A 26,716-nucleotide genomic window follows, 5' to 3' on the forward strand; every position below is an offset into this window, starting at 1 on the left:
AATTTATTAACTTTGTTAAAGTGCTAGCTAAATTTAATGTGTTATTTTGTTTAACATGCTTGATAATTTATTTATACATGTTTACCTTTGCAGAATAATGAGCTGACAGTTTTGAAAATAATAGTTTTCATTTGTAGAAGTTTGTTTCATTCATTGTATTATTTAATATTTGAAATTGTGAGATGGGGCATATCCATTTCAGTTGTTTTTAATTGCTTTGTATCTTTATTTAAATGTTGTTGTACTTATGGACTTTTTAAGTGAGTTATTGGATTGTTGGGTTGCCTGTATTTGTTTTTATTTGGATTGTAATTTAAGAGATTAGTTATTGTTCAAAAAAAATATATCTTTTATGGATGTTGTGTTATTGCATTGTTTAGCTCGATTTTGTTTAATTTAACGTAAACATGTAATATTTTAGTGAGTATAATTATTTACCATAAATATGTAGTACTTTTATTTTTATGAATGTTTGTTTCAATAATTCAATATATATATTTGTTGTGAATATTGGTGGAAATAAATATTATAAAGTGCAATGTTTTGGATGGGAAATTTTTTAAGTATTCATGCTATGGTGTGTGATTTTAATATAATATCATACTTTAAAAAAATAGGGAAGGTAGCCTTGTATAATAATAGCTTTATTACTCAAATAAGATGAATGCCAACATAATAAAAAATGAAAGGTAGAAGAATGATAACAAAGGTGAAGACAATCGGCCAAAACAAGAAAAATATATGAAAAGAAAAAAATAAATGGTATAAAAGTAAAGGATGACCAAAGGCTCTAAATAAATGACTATTTGACAAAAGCTGTCAATGAAAATGATGCATGTGATAGTTTTGATGAGTGTAACCGGTTATATATGCAAAAAAAATCCAAAAATATAGGGACAAAGAATCTTGAATAATAGAGACAGAACAATAATTTTTCAGAAACCACGTGAAAGTAACAAAATGTTTGATACAAAAGTACATTCATATTTAAATTTTACAGCTTATACATGTCAGACTTGGGCAACCAATTATTTTGAAAGTAAAACATGTACAAAAGATATGTAAATATGCTTATTTCAGCAATGTCGACAATCATTTACTTTTTTCTATATAAGGAGGGATGCTTCTATCATGTATTTCAATAAAATAATTGTCTTCAGAACAAACATCTCAACTGTCTTTGTTACAAGCAAGTGAAACACCTTCTTGGGCTTGACAAGTTTGTGATAAAATTATTCTTCCCAAGTCTTTGATTTTTTTTTGTTATTGAATGATATTTAATTGAATTTATGATATTTTATTAACAACCTATCATTTTTTTTATTTACATGTAATTGAAGATATGGACGATCCACGGTTTAATGTCATATCTAACAAAGATTTTAATAATGATTATGATAATGTAATGAACCGCATTGTAGACCACATTAATTATCCTAGTTGTGAAGATAGTGGTGCCTCAGTTGCTGATGCTGAAGATGACGATGATGGAAACAACAACGACGATGACAACAATGATAATGATGATGAAAGTGATAGTAATGGTGATTTTTTTTAAGGAGATAGTTTGATATGAATAAATTAATTATATGCATAGCTGAAGCTATAAACATATATTATATTAATTATATGCATAAAAAACCATGTATAGTTTCATACAATACAGAGATGCTTTGGTTGAATGAAGTTTTAAGAGGTCATTGGAAACGATGTGTTAACATGTTTATGATGGACACAACCACTTTGTTGAGTCTGTGTAATGATTTAGAAACACATTATAGGTTAAAATCTTCAAGAAAAATGAGCGTTATTGAAAAGGTAGCAATGTTCTATATACAAAAGCAGTAGGGGTGTCAAATAGGGAAGTCTAGGGGAGATTTTAATATTCAGGTGAAACTGTTAGTAGATGTATAAAAGAAGTTCTTAAATCATTATGTTTGTTTGCTATAAAAGTCATAAAACAAGTAGATCAACAATTTACCAACACCCCAAGAGAAATTGCAATGAATCCAAGATATATGCCACATTTCAAGGTAAGACCAAATTTTATTTTTTATGTTGTTTGAATGAATATCAATTATTTTATTAATGTTTCCAATTACTTATATATTTTTTTCCTGTACAATTGTGTCTGTGCAATTAATGGCACACATGTTCGTGCCTGCATATCATCAAATAATTAAATTTCATTTATTGAAAGAAAAGGTGTACTGACACAAAATGTCATGACTGCTTGTAGTTTTGACATGCAGTTCATGTTTGTGTTGGCAGGATGGGAAGGCAGTGCACACATTATACGTATTTTTCTTAAGGCCATTGACAGTAGTAGTATAAAATTTCCAAAACCACTGGAAGGTTGTGATTTGATATAAATTGAAGAGCTGATAATTGAAGTTAGATAATATTCTTTTTTAGTTATTGAAAAAAATTAGCATGTTCTTATTTGCAGGTAAATATGATTTGGTTGATGCTGGATATCCCAATGAGTATGGGTCTTTAGGTCCCTATAAAGGCGAGATGTGTCACTTACAAGATTTTAGGCGTCATGGACAACCAAGTGGTCGGGAAGAAGTGTTTAATCGTGCACACTCATCACCACGTAACGTGATAGAGTGTTCTTTTGGAGTATGGAAATAGAGGTGGAGAATTTTATAAAACATACCTACTTATCTATATAAAATGCAAGTTGAGATTGTAGTTGCATTAGTGGCACTATATAACTATATTAGAAGGAGATCGCAAGATGATGAGGTTTTTACTAAATATGATTGCAATCTCAATTTTATTCCGGATGACTTTTTACCATATATAGTAGCTCGCTCAGATAGTTAAGGATCGTAGAAGCCTTCACGTATAGATTTTGTATGTGATGAAATTGCAAATAGTTTGATGAGACAATAGAAAAAAAAACATAATGTATAAGGATTATTCATTTCGTTATGTAATCATAATTATAAATCTACAATATTTTGCAATTATATATATATATGTGTGTGTGTGTGTGTGTGTGTGTGTGTGTGTCCTTTTAAGTAATTTCACAATCAAACCTCAATATAAAAAGCATATTAACCAAACATATAAAACTGTTTTTTGTTCAACCTCAATTTCAATCACAGTTTTTAACCAAACACTTAAATTTTTTAAACAAACCTCAACAAAAGTGATTTTTATGAAAGTGCTTTTTTGAAACCACAACTACATAAACAACCACAATATCAAACACACCCTATACTCGACTTATGATTTCAAGAGAAGCATTAAAATCAACAAATAGGTCAATAAATAAATAATTGCCATCTCTTAATAAGATTCATAAAGCTTTATGGAGAAAAGCATGCGAGCCATATTATTTTTACAATAAGATACATGTCATGGATATAAGTTTTATGCAAATTCACTCTCGATACTTGCATAATTAAGTTCTTGGATAAACCAAAACTCAAACTCATCATTAGTTTACATTAACAAAAATAGTACTAATGAAATAATTGTCAAAAATTAAAAACATAAGAATCCATTTTAAGAGAAAACAATAAAAAGACTAAAGATTTTAAGACATAGCTCATAATTGAAACCTCCTAAAATAATATTTTTTAGAGTTTTCTCTCGCAAAGAAAATAGAAAAAAAATAAAGTTAAAAAAAGAGTAAAAACCAGAAAGGATCTTTGATTTGACTCGAATCATAAAAAAAAAAACCCACTGAAGAACAAAGAAAGTTGGCAAAGAGATATTAAGGTGTACCACCACCAACAACCATGGCAACACCCATAACGTGAAGATCACAACATCCAAAACCAGCCACCTTACAATCCTCTCCAGAAGTGAAAAGGTAACTATGAGACAACCTTACATAAGAATAGAAGAAAACAATTAATAAGCATTGTAGCAAAAGAGAAGCTCTTCTCTTTTGGAAAAAAAAAATCCTTTCTTAGTCAAAGAAGCCTATTTTGTGATGGCACAATGAACAAAATCAAATAAATGAGTACAAGATTTCTTTCATGATAGGTCATATTTGACCTTGCAATAAGGAGTTTAGGCCATTGTTTCCTTTTGATTGATAATCTCATCGTACTGGTTAAGTGGTCCTTTCTATCTGGCTATTAAAGTTTTGAGCGCATAGCGAATGAAGCTAACTGGGTTCATTAGAAATTAATTATAAACCTTTTGATGTTTCTTTAGATAATAGACTTATAGAAGCATATGATAGGATAAAAAAGAAAGATAAAGGAGAGGAAGTCTTCAATTGTTAAATGAAAAATATTTTAGCAATTTCAAAGATCTTTTTGGAAAGGCATTCATTTTCTTGAGTAAAGTTTTTTCACCTTAATTTCTATTTTTTGAAACATCACATAATTCACATGAAAAGTTTTAAACAAATTTAAGCATAAATATTTTGTTAAAAAAGCTATCTAGCTACTATAATTTTATAGAATTGGCATATTGTTGTTCTACCCACCTCTAGTTAAATTCAAACATACATAAACAAAGAGAGAATGATGTTCAATGAAACAAATTTGCACAACAATTCCAAGATATATAAATGCAATGATAATTTGTAAAATCTTATTCACTCTATAAATTGAAGCTCAAATATATATATATAAAAGAAATAGAAAATAAAAAAGTTAAGCTATTGAATGATTACTAATATAAGAAAATGAGATTTAATGGAAGGAAAAAATAGTTTGAACTCAGAAGAGGCATGCATATGATATACTAAAAAAAATAAAAAAGGATCATATTGGAGGGGGGTAGAGCAAGAAAGCTTCTAAAAACAATTAAAAAGAGAAAAGAAAGAAAAGAAAAAGTGCAAAACATTGAAAGAATAAAAAATATTGTGAGCAAGCACATCTAACAATTACAAAAAAAGTCTTGCTGAAAGAACAATCAAAGAAGTAGGGGAGAAAAAACTCCTATAGAAACCATGTGTATATGCATAAAAGAGAAAAACACAATAGTAATAAAGAATTAAAACCCCTTAATTAACGAAGGCACCCTCTTCCAAAACCCCAACCCAAAAAAAAGAATTAAAGTCTTAGTGTACTGCAATAATAAACTTAGGCAAACATGTTTATAAAAAAGGATAAAACCACACTTAGGCTTCTTTTCAAACACCTAATATGTATTTAAAATAAAGAGTTAGAGATTCGAAGGCAAGGTAAAATCTCTAACTTCATTATACATGCATATAAATTACATAATTTAAAGAGTCGATTTAAAAGAAAAAAACATCCTAGTATGAACCTTAATTATACTTAATCAACACAACAAGATGATAATTCCTTCCCTTTTTTTTTTTTTTCAAATTGGTAATTCCTTTTTCTCCCTTTCTTTTATTGACTAGGTTTTGAAAACGAAAGAGGAGAACTCAATACCACCACTACCATCATCTTCATCACCACTATATCAGGAGAAAGCCCTTTCTCTATGCCATTTTATTCTTTAACATGTCTTCTTTCCCTTCTTTTCATTCTATCATGGTATATGCCTTCATGTCTCCCATATGAAATTAAAAGAAGAAGAAGAAGCTTATTGCACCATATGAATCTATAATTACAATGATTATTTGTCCACAACAACTTGAAAGTAAGCCCTCTCTATACCATTTTCTTCTCTAGGGCACATTCTTTCTTTCTTTTTAAATAAAAAATTATGCTGCGCTCTTTTCTCTCCATTTTATTTTCTACCTATTGGTTATTAAGAGCAAAGAAAGAGACAAAAAAGGAAGCAAGAAAATATGATATAAATGCGTCTATGTCTCCTATAAGAAATGAAAAGGGAAAACAAATCAATATAAATCTTAACCAACACAATAAGATGATGATCCCTTCCTTTCTTTTTCTTTTATCAGATCAACAATTCATTTTCTTCCCTTTATTTTATTGGTTGGGTTTTAAAAAAGAAAAAAAGTGAACTGAAAACCTCCATCATCACCATCTTCATCATCAGCAAATTGATAGTAAGCCCTCGTTCTACACTATTTTCTTCTCCAATGTTCCTGATACAATCCAGGCAAGTTAAGATTCAAATTTTGGCACAAAATTTTCTACTATCCAGTTTTACGTTATTAAGCATAACTCAAAATCAAACCATTAGATCGAGCCAAAACTTTACTAGAAGACTCTAGAGGTACTTTTATATGTTGGGGTAAACTTTCAAGCATGTTAGAATTTGAAAAGGCCTTGTGATATAGTCAGAACAGACTGTATGAATTTTGTTATTTATTTCTTTTTGACTTGTGAACTTTCTATTTAGCCAGGATCTTTTTCCTACAAGGATATGGAAACTTGTTTTGGAAATGTTCTAGTTCTACAAGGATCTTTAATGGGTTGCAACATAGTTTTCAAGTGTGGAAAGGATTCATTGATGTTTCAAAATCCTTTTTTTACAAGATTTCGTATTCATCCTAGCTGCACAAGAAAAGAAGAGTTGATGGTATTTAATGATAAATTGGTTAGCTTATTTTCAAGAGTCTTCTAATTCTACAAAGAAGGTTAAAGGAAGGCAACAAAGGTTTCCATGTTTTGAGATGATTCTTTAAAGTTACAATTAATTATCTTAAACAAACAAGGAAACTAAAAAGGAGGCAATTTCAATAATCAATTTTCCTAGCTTATTTTTATATCTAAAGGTGGCAACAAAAACCCTAGTGTTTTTAGGATGAAAATTTCGTTCATGACATTTTTTTAAACTAGAAAATTTATCTATCTTAAGTTATTTTGTTTAATTAGGTGCAAAGATTTTAGTTTGTGTGTCACATTTGTTGTTTTTATTATTTTTTAATGTATGGCTTAGTTAACATACTTTGGGTTTATAGTAAGTGGATAAATATTAGCCCACAAGTTTTGGGTCTATTAGGGTTAATAGTTGAACTATTATATAAGGTTTGTAAGCTAAAGTTTTCAGTAACCATGGATTTATGAAATAAACTTGTGTTTTATGTGATGCAACACGTTTTCTTTGCAGGGACAAAGAACAAATTTGATTTATCAAGGTATAATTGACCTTTTGGCATCTTCCTTATACTTCTCCTTCATGAATTAGTATTCATTAGGTAGGGGTCTCTTATTCCAATAATTTTGGTGTCTTAGGACAGGTTTCTATTGTGTCACACTCCTATCAAACCTGATTTCTTAGCTTTCCGGAAGTTATATCATCTTCATTGTGGGTTGCTTGACCACACCTAAAGAGTTATATCTTTTCTCTTCTTTTTATTATATCACGTTTATTTCTCTCTCATTTTTTTCTGCTTATTAACTGTTAGGAGTAAAGAAAAAAAAAGGAAAGAAAAAAAAACATGGTAGATATGCCTCTATGTCTCCTATAAGAAGTGAAAAAAAAGAAGCTCATTGCACCATGTGAATTCACAATGACAACGAGTGTATGTCCATAATACCTCAGGAGCAAACCCTCTTTTGGCACCACTTTTTTTCTCTAAAACACATCTGTTCCTTTCTTTTCATTACCCCTCTTTCTTTTATGCTTGTTAGATTTGGAAGCAAAGAAAGAGAAAAAAAAAAGGAACATATATGGCAAACATGGCTTTAAAAAAAGGAAAAAAAATCCCATTGTGAAGATTAATCATACTTAATCAACATAACAACATGAGGATTCCTTCCCTCATCTTTTTTTTTATCAGATCAGCGATTCCTTCTCCTTCCTTTTTTCCATCAACTGGGTTTCACAAAAGAAGAAAGTGAACCGAACACCACCGCCACCACCATCATATTCAACACCAGTAACTCAATAACAAGCTCTCTATTTGCAACATTTTCTTCTATAACACACATCCCTTCCCTTCTTTTTATTCTATCTTGCTCTCTTCTTTCCCTTTTCTTTTCTTCTTATTAGTTGTTAGGAGCAGAGAAAAATTTTTAAAAAAGAAAGGAAAGAACAAAGCTTATTACACTAGATGAATCACAATCCCTTTTTTTTTCTTTTTTTTTGTAATGTAATGTAATATTTCACCTTTGGGTCATATTGAAAATATTATTTTTTTATCCAAACACTTTACCTAACAAAAATACCCTTATTCACATCCATAAATACATAAACTTCTATGTTGTAATTCTTTGTGTGACAATGATTGTGATTGTACTGAATTAAAGGATAATGTAAAACCATTAGTGATGAATTGAACGAGAAATTTTATAATACTCAACATGTAATTAGTGGTATTTTACAAGTTATAACTTAGTTTCATTAACTAAATACCGCATCATTCATTAGTCTATGTCCATATGAGAAACTCCAAACAAAAAAAATGAACAATTTTATTCAACTTTCTCTCTTTTTTTCCCCACAACTCACAATCCCTTAAAAAATCACAACCTTTCATGATCTCCTAGCGCCATTTACCATTTTCATAAAAAAAAAACAAAAAAACTAACCAACCCTTAATAACCCTTTTCCAAACAAGACCTATTAACGAATAACCACCACCAAAACAACCACCTCTCAATCATCATTAGGGTAACCACTTTTGTTTTTAAAAGGTCTTCCCTATGCATTGTTTGTTTAGTTTAATAAGTTTTTAATTAAATCATGTTTAGGTTAAATTATAATTTAATATTTGTAATTGGACATATTAGTTTAAATTGATGTCCTTTGTTCCTTTCAAGAAAAATTAAAAAGGAAGTACAAATTCTAGAAATAGCCATATTCTATATAAAGATGTTCGAATCATCTTTGTGAACCACAACTTATTTTTATATCTTGTATCATCTTGTACTCTCAAAACAATTATTACTCACCACCAAATATATATTATTCAATTAATTAATTATTTAAATTACATCTTGGCATCCAATATCATGTTTCGATGAAGAGACTTGGTGGCGATGGGTAAGGGCTTTGAGTCCTATAAATTGAATATTAGAAGAGAGGTTTGTCATGTTGTTATCTAGTCATTTCAAGGTTTAATTAATTGATTTAAATACTTTTTGTTATAGAGGGTTCTCTATTATCAATTGTCAAAAGCACTGTTTGAGATCATGAGAAAGGTTTTTGAGGATTTGTATCATCTACGAGTTGATTTAAAAGAGGAGAATACAAAAGACAAGTCCTTGATTTTGAAATAAGTTAATGAGAATGCTTCTATTTTGAAGGAACTATCACCTTGCAATAAAAAGTTCAAATTTGATGTAAAAATATCAGATCTAGATGCTGAAAATAAAGGTTTTTTTAGGTACCGAATAGTCTTGGAAGTTCTGATAACTCACCTCTTTCAAAAGCCCTACCAATCCAATACCCTCCAGTACTCTACATTCAGATGTAATACTTGCTTAGAATTACTTTAAGATTGGTGCATGGAATCTAAATTATTTTTCTATGTGTTTGTCCTTACCATCCAAACAAGTTTTTTTGTTGATTAGTATGGCACATGGAGGATTGGTCAACAATCCCTAATATTTGACACTTTGTATGCCAATCAATTTTATTGTTGCAACTATCTTTTCTTTATAGTCCAATGAATTTAAACAAAAGCATAGTTGAGATATTTGGAACTTTTCAATGTATATAACGATGAAACTTCATTTTCTCTTTGTACACATCCTCACCAATATACATATTTCTATTACTACTTTCTCTTGGGTCTATCATGATGTTTCATGAATTAAATTTTTTTAGAGTTATTGAAATATTAGTCAAATCTTTAAGGAATTTTACAAACTTGTAAATTCCACAAAAAATACAAAAAAATTATAAAACAAAATGTTTCCAAAACAATGCTAAAAAAACAATTTTCTTTTCCTTTTATAAATAAAATGTAATTTTTTTATAAGAATTAAGCCGTATGCAACAAGAAAAAATTATTTATTGCTTTTTTTAATATTTATTTCTATAATGCCATGTTTGACAAAACCATCTTTTTTAAAAAAAAAAACTGTCAAAATAGACTTAAGGGTGTATTTGTCAAACACCGTCTTAAGCCAAAAAAACCCTTAACAAAAAGTTGTCCAAACAAACAAAGCTTAAACACTTAACCCATAACAAAATCAAACGGGTCGACCCAAAGACATTAATTCAACCATGAACCGAACTAAAAACCAAGGTTTGACCCAAAAACTAAACCAAAATAAAGATTTAAACTAAAACAAAATCAAAGTTGAAAAATCACACAAAACATACCAATTTAATCTAACTCCTTTCACAATCACCATCAAGCATACAAATAATCCAAACAATATAATTTATCCAAACAATTAGGATTAACTTCCTAAATTTTCTAAATTGCCATAAACTAACTATTCTGTCAATTCTAATAAAATTCATAATTAATCATGATTTCTAAAATTCATTTCTCAAGCATGGTAATTTCAATACCCAATAATACAAAACACAATTCAATTCAACAATTTCTCATTCCATTTGAAAAATCCATAACTTCCATACATATATATCATGCACAAAACCGAACTCTACCACAATTATAATTTCCTAGGCCTTAACATCAATTCATTAACATCCAATACCATGAAATTAAAACAAATCTCCACTTTCCCCGATTACCTCACATGATCAGCCCAATACGAGCCCAAAACCCTTTGTTTTCATTCAAATTTTTCCTTCAATTTATTATTATTCTAACCATTGTCATACATATAAATCAACAGTTCATTTAAAACAATAATTCCCATAAAATTTACATAAACCCTTTGGGTTTTTTCATACTTCCATCACCAAATCACTAAAACAAGGCAATAAATCATAAAAATCATCTTTCCTATAAAATTTGAACTCAAATTGGTGGATTATTTTGCAAGTTTGCCAAACCTTTTTCCTCCTTTAATAAATACTTATTTTTCTCTTTAAATTTTAACCCTTCATTATTCTTCTTAACCCACTAATTTTTGGTACAAATTTCCCTATAAAAACCTCACTTCCTTTGTTACTTACCCAATCTCTCGCTAAGATTCACTACCAGAAAACCGGCAAAAACCAAGGAATTACCGACGGAATTTTTTCGTCGTTAATTCTTACCGATGAAAATAATTCTGTCTCCAACTCTGTCGGTATATACCGACGGAATAAGGCCGTCGGCGATACGGTCGGTACATACCGACGGAAGTATTCCATCGGTATATACCGACCGTATCGCCGACGGCCTATACAGTTTGTTTGGAAAGTTACAACAGTGTGGTGACATGGATTTTTTTCAGATGATTTTACCGACGGATTCAAACCGAGATAGCCGTCCAGTTACGTCGCACTTTCACCGTCAGAATCACCGATGGAATCACCAACATAATGTATTCGTTGGTGATTCCATCGGTAAAAGCCATTATATACCCACTTCGCTGACACTCTTTTCCTCTGTTTCTCCTTCTTCTTGCCCTTCTTCTTTCCCATCCCACCTCTCCCCTCTCAAACTGCAGCCAACCACCCATCCCAACTCTCCACTCTTCTCAACACAAGCACTCAAGTTTCTTATATTTTTGTACGTGGTCACAATTAATATCCGTTCCTGTGGATTTTATCATTTTTTGTAAGTAAATCTATCCTTTTTAGTTTTAACATTTAAATGTGAATTTTATTGTTTTTTTAGTATATGTATTTTGTTAACGTATGTACTTGTTTGATTGTTATTTGTCAAAGAAACTTGTAGTATAAATGTATAATTTTGTAGTTGTTATAGTTTGTTTTAGATTTTGTCAAATTATATTTGTTTGTAAATTGTTGAAATTTTGTTTGAATTACACTGAATTAAATGTGTTGTGATGAAATAAATAATAGTTTGTTTAACGGGTCTGTTTTAATTGTTATCATTTCTATTGGGAAGTTGTGATTTCTGAAATTTATATATGTATAAATTTGTATGTATGAACGTTGATAGTTGATAATTGATAATGAATATTTAACATAAGTGTTTTTTTAGTTTGTTGGATAATGTCAGGGAAAACCAATATTTTTATTATGTTTTTTAGAGGTTCAATAGAAGTCATGGATGATCGTTCATGGATGTATCGGGACTCACCCCAAGGATTGCGGAGGATGGATTATTATAACGGTGTTCAAGGTTTTAACGATGTTGTAACGATGCATCTTCTAACCAAAGGGTTCATGGAGGATTACCTGTGTTGGTATGCACACGAAGAACTATTTGTTCCTGACGAGAGCATGAAAGAACAGGTGGTTGGGTCAACGTCTAATGCTAGCAACATGAATGAAGTTGGAAATGAGAACAGTAATCCTTACAGGAATATGATTATGGATGCAATGAGAATGAGTGAAGGTAATGTCAGGGAATGTCCAATCGTAGAAGAAGAACCTAAAGCAGATGCAACAAGATTTTTTGATCTGTTGAAAGATTCTAACAAACCATTATGGGATGGCTGCACGAACCACAGTAAATTATCAGTCGTAGCACAGGTGTTCACCATTAAGTCAGATCACAGGTTGAGTGAGGCCGGTTATGACAAGATTATCGAATGGGCGAGAAGCATTTTACCTGAAGGGAACAGACTGAAAGAGAACTTCTATGCTGCGAAGTCCATGATGAAACCCCTCGGTTTAGGATACCACAAAATTGACATATGCCCTAACTTCTACATGTTATACTACCTTGAAAATGCTGAGCTGACCGAGTGCATCACATATGGGCATTCCCATTACAAACCCAGAACTGGTAGAGGGAAGACTCTCGTGGCATATAAAAAACTTAGATACTTCCCAATCACACCTAGACTGCAGAGGTTATTCATGTCACCAAGGACTGCTGAGCACATGACATGGAACCAATCACATCATGCGGTTGATGGAGTGATGGTGCATCCTTCTGACGGTGAAGCCTGGAAACACTTTAATAGTGTGCATCCTCACTTTTCAGCTGAATCAAGAAATATGCGTCTTAGGTTGTGTACAAACAAATTCAACCCATTCGGGTCATTTGCTGCTCCTTATTCTTATTGGTTGGTCATACTAACGGTTTATAACTTGCCACCGGGGATGTGTATGAGGCCGAAGTTCATGTTTTTATCTATGGTCATACCAGGTCCGAGTAGTCCGAGGCGGAATATAGATGTTTGTCTTCATCCGTTGATTGATGAGTTGACGCAGTTGTGGTCCTCTGGAGCTTTGACTTATGACATTTCGAGGAAACATAATTTTGTTATGAGAGCGGCTTTGATGTGGACTATCAATGATTTCCCAGCTTATGGAATGGTTTCTGGTTGAAGCATGCATGGAAAGCTAGCATGTCCATACTGTATGGAGAACAACAAGGCATTCACGCTAACAAACGGGGGTAAAACTTCTTTTTTTTTACTGTCACCATCATTTCTTGCCGCCGAATCACAAGTACAGAAAGAACAGAAATGATTTCTTTGTTGGCAGAGTTGAAAAGGATGTTGCACCCCCGCGTCTTTCCAGTGAAGAATTGTTTGATGTTGTGTCAGAGTACGGTGACATTGTGTTTGGTCTCCAATCAGGTAAGCAGAAGTTTCCTGGTTTTGGTTTGACCTATAATTGGGTGAAGCAAAGTATCTTTTGGGAGCTTCCTTATTGGAAGACCAATCTTCTCCGCCATAACCTTAACGTCATGCACATTGAAAAGAATGTGTTTGAGAACATTTTCAACACCGTCATGGATATGAAGGAGAAGACAAAGGACAACATCAAGGCTAGATTGGATGTAGCGGTGTTATGTAACCGTAAAAATATAAAGTTGGTTTGTGATGGGTCACGGGTCGCAAAACCAAGAGCAAGCTTTGTGTTAGAGAAAAACGCACAACTGCTAGTCTACAAATGGCTTAAGAGTCTATGTTTTCCCGATGGACATGCCTCGAACATATCAAGGCTGGTTAATACAGAGGAATGCAGATTATATGGAATGAAGAGTCATGACTGCCATGTGTTTATGCAAACACTCATCCCATTAGCTTTTCGTGATTTGTTGCCAAAGGGGATATATGATGCACTAACAGAGATCAGTCATTTCTTCAGAGATATATGCTCCAGCAAGTTGAATGTTGATCACATTGAAAGGCTTGAAACGAATATTGTCAAGACAATATGCAAACTTGAGATGATATTCCCTCCATCATTTTTTGACTCAATGGAGCATCTACCCGTACATTTATCGTTTAAGGTAAAAGTTGGAGGACCGGTCCAGTACAGATAGATGTATCCATTCGAGAGGTTAGATTTTACAGGAGCTATGTAATTCATAATTAAATGTTTTTTTTTTGTTTTTTTAATTGATAATTTTTGATTAATTATATATATATATATATATATATATATATATATATATATATATATACATACAGGTACTTGTTCAATTTTTTTAAAAAAAAGGGTTAAGAACAAGGCGGATGTTGAGGCGTCAATATGTGAGGCCTATATTGTTGAGGAGATCTCAACATTTATCTCATACTATTTCGAACCTCATTTGAGAACGACGATCAACCGTGTTCCACGACATGATGATGGTGGTGAAGTGCCTTCAAGTGGGAACTTGTCAATATTCTCTAATCCTAGACGACTCACACCTAAAAACGCCGTGAGGGGAAGATATTTGTCTGAAATAGAGTTCAGACAAGCACACAATTATATCCTATTTAACTGTGATGAGCTGAGACCTTTTATTAAGTAAGTAGATGTTCAACTTAAACTTTGTCAAGAGTGTACTATTTATGTTTTGTGATACCATAAACTCATATAATTTGGAACAACCTTGCAGGCAACATCGACGATACTTACTGTCCAATAACTCACAGCTGACCGAATCCCAGATCTTTCAATTACAAGATGAACAATTTGCCACATGGTTTAGAACACATGTAAGTCCTATCACAAACTCATTATCTCTTGCAATGTAATTAATTGTACGTCAGTATTACATAATATCCGTTTATTAATTATTGTTGTATTTAATTTACAAGGTTTATCAAATGGAAGGTAGTGCTGCTATTTCACTGTCTTTACTAAGCCTGGGCCCTGAAAGAAAATTCAAGTGCTATAACAGGTATTTTGTCAATGAATATGTCTTTCATACTGAAGAATACAGGCATGGAAGAAAGGCATACAACAATGGTGTTTGTATTAAGGGATCGACTTCTAGTGAGTTTGAAGTTGACTACTACGGTAGATTGGAAGAGGTCATCAAACTACAATATCATAGCGAGCAAAATAGAGTATTTTTATTCAAATGCTATTGGTATGACACAACTGACAGAGGAATCAGAGTAGATCCTCACTATGGTCTCGTTGAAATCAACTCAAAAGCTAGACACCGCAACGTAAACGACGTCTTTGTTTTCGCAAAGCAATGCCAACAAGTTTATTACACATACACCCCTTCCTTTAGAAAGGACCGATCAAGAGTTGATTGGTTATTCGTTTTAAAAACAAAACCCAAGGGTCGCGTCGAGGTTGTTTAGGATGAGAACGAAGACACAAGTGTGATAGATGAAGTCTTTCAAGCTAGTGAGTTGGTTGAACCATACTGAGTTGCTCCTTCGATTGACTTAGAAGAAAATTTGAATTTTTCGTGTTTTCAACAATAGTCTTGTTGATGTTGACGCAGAGGAGTTGAATGTTGTTTTGAGCTCTACTAGTGGAAAAAAGAATATTGTTAAAGAAGATGATAACCACATTGAAGAGTGCGATGAAGCTGATGATAACAATTCAATTGAGGACGATGATGAAAATTATGACTAACTAAACATGTTGTAAAGCTTTATTTTTATAATGTAATATTTTGGAACATGAAATATTTATTCTTTTTTAATTTTCAGCTTTTGTTATTGTGTTGTGTGTGCTGTAAGTTTGCAATTCAAGATTTTGTGAAGGGGTTACACAAAAAATAAAAAATATTGACGGTTTCACCGACGGCCTATAACCTATTGGTATTTCACAGAGAGTTGAAAAAAATTTACGGGATTGTGCCACAATCACCGACGACCATGTCGACGGACTTTAACCCGTCGGTATTTTACAGAGAGTTGAAAAACAATTACAGGATTGTGCCATAATCACCGATGGATTCACCGACGTATATCACCGACGGATTCACCGACGGTTTATGCACATCCCGAAGCGCATGCATGTCAGAGGCACAATTACTGACGGATTTGCCAACGGATCGAAAAGTCTGGCGGGATTTTCAAAAAAATTTGTGCGAATATCAATTAATTACCGACGGCATTACTGATGAAATTTAATGCCACCGATAACAATAAATTTCTGTCGGTAATACCATCGGAAAAATTGATATATAAAAACCCCCCTCCCCCCATTTGGTTCATTTTTTCTCTCGGCTCTTCATCTCCATTTCTCTTCTCCTCTCCGTTTCTATTTAGTTTTTGGAAGAGATTTTATTGTTGTGGTGGTAGTTTTAAACATATTAAAAGGTATGTATTCTTTTTTCTTTATCTTTGTATTTTTTTTATTTTAATTATGATTATTTTTTTTGGTGTTCTTTGTTTTGTGTATTGTTTGTAGATAAAATCTTAAAATCAACACACTATTAAGGTAAGCATTTTTTATTCCTAAATTTATTTTGAATTGATGTAGTGTTTTTTAGTTTTGTGTATTGTTTGTTTTGTGTTTAGGTTGTTTTGTATAGTGTTTTTTAGTTTTTTCATTTTATTTATTAATTTTATGATATTATTGTTTGTATTGCCATAATTGTTATTGTTGAATTTATGTTTTAAATGTTAATTAATATATAGAATTAAATTTAATTAGTTTATCTTAATTTAGGATATTATTGTTTGTATTGCTATAATTGTTATTGTTGAATTTATGTTTTAAATGTTAATTGAAATATAGAACTAAATTTAATTAGTTTATCTTAATTTTAGGATATTATTATTTGTTATGTTGTTTATTATTTTTATTAATTTTAATTGTTATTTATGAATTTGTATTGATTTTAGTTGAAAATATATAAATGTTGAATTTCTATAGATGTTAGGTTGTATAGAGTTGATTTTGCAATATTTATAGGTATGAAAACTGTGGGTAGTCTCTAATATAGGAGAGGTGCTATTGAATTTTTTTTAAATGATTGAATTTCTATAGATGTTAGGTTGTATATATGATGTTGCTGGAGTCAATTGGTTTGTGGTTATTGTAAAGATTTGCAGGTTTAAAAACTGTGGGTAGTCTTCAATATAGGGGAGGTGCTGCCGAATTATTTTTAAATAATCAAAGTTAATTATGTAATTATTCGTATAAATTTGTGTAAATGCGTAGAATGAAATCTACAGCACATCGTCAGCAGACGGTTGCAGCTAGTTCTTCTAGCAGCAAGGATGACGTATCCTTAGGTGCTGATCACGGCGAGGAATCTGCGCCAACTTGTGATGCTGCCTCTTCTATCGCGGTTTCACAGCGCAGAAGCGGTGTGCCTTCACAGCGGGGTCAATTCACCCGTAAGTACCAAGTACAATGGAAGGATGACCTCTCAATGTAAGTTTGTTTAGGTTTTAGTTTTTTTTTATATATACTTATAACATAATTTATGAACAACTAATTAATATTATTAATTTTATTTAATTTCAGGTTCACAAACATTGAGGCTGCAAGGGCTATAACATTGACGTTTAAATCGTCGATGGAGATTTCATTATTTCAATGAAGCCAGGTTTCCAGACATCCTGAGTAGAAACCTAATATCGATGCATAGTTTAAGCGATTTCAGGTCGGTATTAACTTTTAATTTCAAGCTTATTTTTAATAAATTATTTTTATAATTTTATATCTTGTACTATTTTTATTTTATATGAATTATTTATATACACAGAACAAATTTGAGTGGGATAGGTCGAACAACAATGTTGTGAGGAGGGTATGGGAGAATTACGCGGCAACTAGGTAACATCGAAAATAATATTTATTTTTGTTTTATAATTTTATGTTCTAAATTATAATATGTTACTATGGAAGTAGGTTGCGTGATTTTTGGTATGACACCCAAAAAAATCAAAAAGACATGCGAGGGATAACGGTCTTGAAGGATGGAATGGGGTGGCGGTTTGGCGGGAATTCAAACCGCCATTCATCTCGGGGGAAATATGGACGACATATATTGAGCACGTGACCTCATAGCGGTTCTCACGGCGCTCATAGTCCGGCGCCAACAATCAGAACCGGCAAATTCATGGTTCGGTGACCACGCACACTAGCGGATCCGTCCCATTCAGCACACATGCAAAGCGGATGGTAAGATTAATTTTAATGAAATATATCGTTAATTAATTTGTCGTTCCTTATAATATATTTAACTTGAAACCTATTTTTTCCTTACAAGCTACGTCTCTTGAACATGAGCTGAGTCTAATGGAGCTGTTTGTAGAGACGCATGTGCGGAGTCAAGACTGTCCAAAGGGGGTGCCGTAGTTCGTGGACAACCGTGCTCAGCACTTCGTGGTATGTTCGTTCATTCATTATATTTTGTAAGTTATTATTTTCTTGAATTGAATATGATGATTTTTTAAAAAAATTTCAGGAGACCTATAATAGCCGGTTGAGGGAGAGATATAAGGACAATCCTTCGACCCATCCAGATTTCGATCCAGATTTGTGGATGAAGGTGGGATCGTCTGGTGGACCTGAAAAAAATCAGGTCTACGGGCTCTCCAACACTACGGCCGAAAACTTGCGGTCGGCCCGTAGTATCTCAACCATTGGGAGCTCTCCATCAGTGTCGAGCACCCAGTCTGAGGAGTTCATTGCCTTGAAACAACAATATCAACAACTCTCGATGAATTATGATCAGCTCCGTCAAATGGTCATGGAGATGAGATCAAAGATGGGTGATGATACATGTGCAGCTCCTTTTTGGTCGTACGGTCCCGGGAACAACCAGCCTCCTCCTCCTCCTCCAACTCCGCCGCTATTCTAGTTTAATTTTGTTTTTTAAACACATTAAATTTGTAATGAATATTTGGATGAATATTATTTAACATTATTTTTATATTTTTAATGTTTAATCCAATTTTATTTGTTTATTAAGCTTTTTTAGTATTAATAAATTATTATTTTTATATATTTTAAATACATACCGACGGATAATTTTCGTCGGTATTTCACAAAGAGTTGCCAAACAATTACCACCTATGCCATAATTACCGACGAAATATTTCCATCGGTGTTTACCATAACTATTACCAACGGACTATCCGTCGGTACTTACCGTTGAAAATGCAGACGGGTGTAGTCCGTTGGTAATGTTCTCGCGGGAATATTTTTTTTGCCGCGCGTATCCGTCTGTAAGACCGTCGGTGGGTGGTTGTTTTTATTTGCGACAGAATTAGCGACGGAAAAAGAAATTACCGACGATTAGTATACCGACGGACGAAGGCCGTCGGTAATAATTTCACCGACGGAGTTCATGCTTTACACCGACGAAATTATTCCGTCAGTAAAACTGTTTAATGGTATAGTGATTTAAGAAGAAGGAGAAGAAGTGAAGAAAAAAATTTTAACCCTTTTCCCTCTCCTTGAATCCGCCGGCCAACTTATAAGGAATGAGAGAAATTGATTTCTTCGTAATTATAAAAATATTACTCATTTATTTTTTAACAAGAGTAGTTTATGTAAAGCTCCTCACCGTGAAAAAAGTTTCGTACACGGTTTTATTTTTGTTTAATGAAGGATTAATGATAATTTTTTATGACATTTTACCCTTAATCATGATAAAAAAAAATTTCAGAATCTTCACCATTCTCAATTAGAAAAAAAATTATATGGTTAAACATGTGATTTATATTGACAGTCCATATTATCCAGGTGCGAATTTGTACATTTATTTTATTCAGAATTCTATTCAAAATTTATGAGAATTTTCATCCTAATTCATGAAATTTTCTTTTAAATAATATTTTATCCAGTTGGAATTTATTTAATTTATTATTTATTATGTGGTTTACAATAACTGACATGATTATATAATTATATTCAATTTAAAAAAGTAATAGCTTTTGTGTTCTCTTCTTTCAATTTTCACGAATAGTTTGTTTCGTGTTGTCGCTTATGAATTTGTATAAATTCCTTACTTTCTAGTATTATTTAGTGGTTTTTTTTTTTTTTTTTAACTTAAAGCATCACAATTTGCAGTGCCCGGATGTTAATTTAATGTCTCTTAATTATGATTCGAAGGGAAATTGTATTCCCACAATTCTCTTGATGATGCAGGATAGACTGTACTCACAAGGAGATCTAAAGGTATCGATTACAAAACCACTTAACGTTCAAACAGTTGGGATTTTTATGCTCACACTTCAATATTGAATGAATTGTCTTACATTTGATTTTGGTTGGTTTTCCAGGCAGAAGGGGTTTTCCGTTTAAACCCAGAAAATAGCCAGGAGAGGCATGCAAGGGACCAGCTGAACAAGGGGATTGTGCCTGATGATACATCTGTCCATTGTTTAGCAGGCCTTATTAAAGCCTGGTTTAGGGAGCTTCCTTCTGGGGTGCTGGATGGGCTTTCTCCTGTACAGGTTCTGCAATGCAACACGAGGAAGAATCTGTTGAGCTTGTGAAGCAGTTAAAGCCTCCTGAGGCTGCATTGCTCAATTGGCCTGTTGGTCTTATGGCTGATGTAGTTGAGGAAGAAGATTCCAATAAAAAGACTGCTGGGAATATTGCAATGGACTATGCTCCAAACATGACTCAGGTATATTTCCATTACTTCTTAGCATATGAAAGTTGCTTTTCTTTACAATGAAATGAAGGCACTTCTGCTAAAAGCGAATATAATGTAGCCTTGCATGTTCGCTTGATGGTACACTCAGTGTATTAATCTCGTTTATTACTGTGTTTCTAAATTTGATTGAAGATTTTTCCCCTTTTCAGATGTCTGATCCATTCACAGCATTGATGCATGCTGTGCAACTAAACCTTAATCACAAAAACGGCGCGAGAGCATGAAGAGACTGCGACTGGAGGATATTCACCCATGTCATCTCATTCATCTGGTCAGCAAACTGATGAGGAATTTGACAGTCAACTCGAGATGGGTCAGCTGTCAGTTGAGATAGGGACCGTAAGACTATGATGATCGTGCCCATTACAGACCTGGCAGCGAAGAAGAAGATAATGACAATGACGTTGAGTCGTTAAGTGAGGTAGAAGAATGCATCTTGAGGCAGTTGGATGGGGATAAAAATTGCACTGCATGGTTGTGGAGCAACCAGCTTGCGGCCTACCAAAAGACTTCGCAGGTGATACAAGTTTTTCTAAGGGTAAGTGAGATAAGTGTAGGACAAAGATTGACATTATAAGTCAATCAAAAGGATGCGAAGAAGGCACTAATGACGATGTGCTGATGATTGACAAATTGGAGGAGTCCGTTTTGACTAAGCAGGCATCTGGGTCTCTACTGAATTTTTTTGATCGAAGTGTCCCCAACATGCTTCGGGAAATGCTTTGTTTGCAGATTTTGACTTGCTCTTTCCCATCATGGTTGCTTTTGTAAATTAATACTGCATTAATTCCGTATGCTTTGCTTGCACTAGGCTAGGGAGTGTCCAGTTGTGACGGAGTGTTAAGAGTAATGATTCTATTGGTTCCGAAATCAATACATGCGACGGAAATGATAAATTTAAGGTAATATTCAAGAGTTTTTAGAATTTTTATTAGATAAATTTAGAGTTATTTAAGAATTTATTATTTGAAGATCTGATTTTCTCTAACTTCGAATAATTCTATAAAGGTTGGGTTACTGCAAACCACAAACTGTTCAATTGTTCGATCTCCAACAGTTTTTATAATGAATTTTAAAAACCCTACAAATGATTAAATATATATTTGCCCCTTAAATAATATCCATATATTATTTAAGGATAATTTTATAAATTTAATCAATCAACTCTCGACTTGATTATTCTAATACTAGAATTATAATCTTTGAATTAAATACATTCTAGTGTTTAATTTCTAAAATTATTTTCAATCAAGTCACACTTGATTAATTATTCTAGTTTAATTTCTGACTAATGGTTTTTAAATTATTTTCAATCAGTTTAATTTCTAAAATTATTTTCAATCAAGTCACACAGCTGCCTCGCCAGCTAGCGGTGTGCTGGCCTGTGCACCAAGCCAGGCACAACAACGGCTGACGCCCCCGCTAGTGAAGGCATAATGACCATAAACCCTTTTTTTTAATCACTAGAATCTAGGAATAAAATCCAAATTCCAGCTAGATCTGATCTGATCGAATGAGAATAGTAACCGATCATTTTTTTTAATTTTTGCACACAAAATTAATTCCTAATTAACACCAATAACAATAAAACACGCAATCAAACAACCATAATTATTCTAACGAAGGCTCTGCTACCACTGTTGGGTTCCCGAAATCCATACACGCACCAGAAACGATAAATTTTAGGTAATATTCGGGAGTCCCTAAGATCCCGTTAGATAGATTTAGAGTTAGTTATGGATTTATTACCTCAAGATCTGATTTTCTTCAGCTTTGAATAATTCTTTAAAAGTTAGGTTATTGCAAATCACAAGTCGTTCAATTTTCTTACCTCTAACAGTAATCCACACGAATCACCAACGATAAATCTTCTAAATCTCTATTTAGGAGAGAAGGAATTACTATGCCAAGAGTGTTGGCTCTTTATTTTATGACTTACATAGTTTTTTTTATCTAATAAACAACCTCCTCAAAAATAAGAGGCATAACTTTATATTCATAATGAATCTTAAAACCCTATAAATAAAAAAATATCTATTTGCCACCTAAATAATATCCATATATCATTTAAGAATAATTTTAGAAATTTAATTAATCAAGTCCCTACTTGATTATTCTAAGACTAGAATTATAATATCTAAATTAAATACATTCTAGTGCTTAATTTCTAAAATTATTTTCAATCAAGTCACACATTATTAATTATCTTAGTTTAATTTCTATATAATAGTTCTTAATGTGTGTGACCTATCAGATTCCTAATATGTTGGCTCAAAAATAAATTATAACTCTAAACAAATAGAATTAAATAAATTAAACAATTCAATTTATTATCAATTCAATAATTAATTAATTTATATTTGAAGATCAAGTGCATCGTCTAACAACTTGTTATGACCCTCTAAATATTAAAAAAAATCATAGGTGGTTTGACTTAACCTTTTAGTGACTGGTTTCTCAGTGTAATTATTATCACTTCATCAATAATATTTTGATTTAGGCATTTTAGCATGGAGTGTGTCTGTAATGTCAAATCATAGTTGTTCACAACATTATAATCATTGATATTTTTAATAAGATTTAAAACTCTTTTCAAATCTCATTCTACCTTGTGCAATGATTTAACAATCAATACAATTTGAGAACATATGGACTATTGACCCTAATTCATCTAGGGTGATAAATCCTCTCTTGATCACTCAAATATCTTTATATAGTTTATGTTATATCCAATGTTTGCCCATTTGATACATTTACCAAGATAATATCTAATAGGATCAAAACATAACACTTTATGTATAAGATAACTTAGTGATCTCAAGTCTAAGAATCACTTACACAACCGTCACGTGAGCCTTTCCATTAACACAAGTGATATCTCCATATGGAATTCTCATGCAGGTCAGTTCAGTGTACATGTCTTATGACAAGCACCTACATATTAGTTCTATGTATCTCTTATACCTCAGTTTATGAGAACAACTGCTTCCTTTTATAAATAAATAAAAAAACATAATATGTACTAGTCTTAACAGATATAATAGATGTTCAATATTTAAGAGGGCATCGACCGGGAACATTTCAGGAATAATATTTTGATACAACAAAAATCTCATAATTATAACAACTTTATAATTTGTTTTGGAAAATATTTTTGTTCCCTGAACTTTATCTTTACTTTATATTTATAAATCAAATATTAGATTCATTAATATAATATTATATGAATATTAAAAATAAATTAAATTTTTATTAATAATAAATATATATTTATAATAAATATAATAATATCATATACAATTGATTGATTGATTGATTATAGACACATTAAACAAATTAATTGTCTAAGGCATGTTAAACTAATAGATTCAGCTTCGGGCTCTGTAAGTTTCAACACAGCGCTGAAAACTTTACATTTATGTTTCATCGGAATGTATGTCTAACCTCGGCAGTTTAGGCTCCAATGTAATCTGTTCCCCATGTCTAATTCCTTGTCCTCTGTCCAACAGAAACCAAAACCTGATTCTGAGTTCACTGTAGGGCCGTTCACTTGTTATTGTGTGAAGTTTGAGTTTCTGAAAATTCTCGTGTTAGATGCATAGGATTTCTTGATTACTTGAGTTCGTTGTCTTCTGCTCCTTCACACTTCCAAATTTATGGTTTCATGTGGTTTGCCTGGCAATCAAATGTTTTGATCATCAGAAATCAAACAATAAAGCTCTCCCCTAATCATCCATTATTATGAGAAAGCTTGGAAGATTATACAGCTCACAGCATCACTAAGGATTACCAAAAGAATTTTCTTTTAAGAAAAAAACAAATAGTAGTTAGCTGCATATCATCTGTACAATTGTTACTATCTCTTGGACAAATATACATACCGCGTTTAACCTCTCTCCTCTCTTTCTCGAAACGGGGAAAATTCATAAACCAGGAAAAAAAGAAGAAAAAAAACAGAAGAAACCCAGTAAAACCATTGACACAAATTGAAGGTCAAGATGGTTTGGAACATGAGTTAGAAAGAGAAATAACAATAATCCTGCAGACTCCAGTTACGAAGCCAAGCAAGCCTCCCAAAACAACCTGTTCTCCTCCTTCTCATTCATTGATTCGTTGGCTGAATCCACTGAAACACATGATTTTTGCTTCACTGGTAACCCAGCATGTCCATGATCAACCCGTGATTGATAAACATGAACTCCCTTCTCCTGCTGCTGCTCCTCCTCCTCCTCCTCCTCCTCCTCCTCCTGCTGCTGATGCTGATGCTGATGCTGCTCTTCATCAACCACATTATAATTAACATGATATTCTTCAACCTCACTGTAGACACCATTAACACAAGAATGGTATGATGTATCACAGCTACATGACTCTGCATCACCGTCATCATCATCAACAAGATCTATGATGGTCATGTTGGGATCAGAATCAACCTCAGAATCACCTGTAGCTTCCACTAGCAAGAAAGAAGAAACATCAACAGATTTCTTCATTCTCTCCATTTCTTTGTCACACAAAAAAAAGAAGCAATTAATGTTATGATAGTTTGTGACTTTGGTTAGAAGATTTCCTCCTCTAGGACAAAGCCCAAGTTTTTAAAGTACTACAGAAAATAATTAATGTTGGGTCGTCTTGTAATTTGCTGCGTTTGAACTTTGAATAGAAAGAACGTAAGTTTTCTTTTACTTGTTTAGGTCAAGCCAATTAAATTAATAGAAGGGAAAGGCGGAAAGCCATGAAAGAGATTGAAGTGAAATGACGCAAACAACCATCAACCATGTGACTAATCTTCTAGAAGGTATCATACATGGTAGGGCAGGGCACACAATTTATAATCATCATCAACACCTCCTAGTGTTTAGACTTTAGACACCCTTTTCTTTTCTTTTTCTTTTTTGATACAGGAGTAGGTTAATTTGTGGAGTACTATTTTTGTTCTTTTTTCTCTTTTATTTTCAGAGAAAAGAAAACATTGATATGTAAAAAAAAAATGCATTGGTGAGTTGTGTGTGTATAATATTTTTTTGCTTAAAAGCTTATGATTAAAAGTCTAAAGGCAGAATAATAATAACCTAACGTATCTAAACTTGGCAAAATACCAAGTTTAAATGACATGAGTCTAACTTGCTTCCAAACCCAGTACCCTTGGGTACAGCTACGCGTTGAGCTCAAGTACATGTGAGTATGGTAAGATGTCAGACTCAATACATTTGGGTTGAGCTACATGTCGAGCCTAAGTACATGTGGGTCTAGTGAAATGCTAGATCCAACACCCTTCGGTTCAGCTATGCGCCGAGCTCAAATACATATGGGTCTAGCGAGGTGCTAGACCCAACATCCTTGGGTTCAGCTACATGATGAGCCCAATTACATGTGGATCTGATGGGATGTCAAACCCAACATCCTTAAGTTTAGCTACATGTTAAGCCCAAATGCATGTGGGTCTAGCAAGATGTCAAACGTAATATTCTTAGGTTCAGCGACATGTTGAGCTCAAATGCATGTGAGTCTCATATGATATCAAATCCAATGGTCTTGAGTTTAACTACGTGTTGAGCCCAAGTATATGTGGGTTTGGCGAGAAATCAAACCCAACACCCTTAGGTTCAGCTACGCACTAAGCCCAAGTATATATGGGTTTAACGAGGTGCTAGACCCAACATCCTTGGGTTCAGCTACGTCCTGAGCCAATGTACATATAGGTTTAACGAGATGTCAAACCCAACACTCTTATGTGTTGAGCCTAATTACACGAGGTTCCAGACTCATCATGTTGAGCCCATGTACATGTAGATTTGAAGAGATGCTAAACCTAACACCCTTGGGTTAAGTTAAAAGTTAAGCCCAACTACTAACGGGTCTAGCAAGGTATTAGACCTAACATCCTTGAGTTCAGCTACGTGCTGAGCCCAAATACATATGAGTTTAGAAAGATGTCAAACCCAATATTTTTTTATTCAACTATGTGTTGAGCCTAAGTCCACGTGAGTGTGAAGAGATGCCAGACTCAGCGTCATTGGGTTTGGAATCATTAGATCTCCAAATACATATAAAGTT

The 26,716-nt window shown here is 32.8% G+C and overlaps 1 protein-coding gene and 1 pseudogene across 1 annotated transcript; one reads left to right on the forward strand and one right to left on the reverse strand.

The window, feature by feature from the left end:
* The first annotated feature begins 1,342 nt into the window (after window positions 1-1,342).
* On the forward strand, window positions 1,343-21,741 carry LOC18096519 (rho GTPase-activating protein 3-like; annotated as a pseudogene).
* Window positions 21,742-24,472: 2,731 nt separating this feature from the next.
* LOC127904970 (uncharacterized) lies at window positions 24,473-25,348 on the reverse strand. Its single transcript, XM_052450340.1, has one exon. The coding sequence runs from the start codon at window positions 25,159-25,161 to the stop codon at window positions 24,712-24,714; it is 450 nt and encodes a 149-aa protein (XP_052306300.1). The 5' UTR covers window positions 25,162-25,348; the 3' UTR covers window positions 24,473-24,711.
* Window positions 25,349-26,716: the final 1,368 nt, after the last annotated feature.

Source organism: Populus trichocarpa, chromosome 2, assembly GCF_000002775.5.
Source record: "Populus trichocarpa isolate Nisqually-1 chromosome 2, P.trichocarpa_v4.1, whole genome shotgun sequence".
NCBI lineage: Eukaryota > Viridiplantae > Streptophyta > Magnoliopsida > Malpighiales > Salicaceae > Populus > Populus trichocarpa.

Excerpts from the sequence above, each read along its gene's own strand:
- LOC127904970 (XM_052450340.1), bottom strand. The coding sequence starts at position 25,161 with ATGGAGAGAATGAAGAAATCTGTTGATGTTTCTTCTTTCTTGCTAGTG.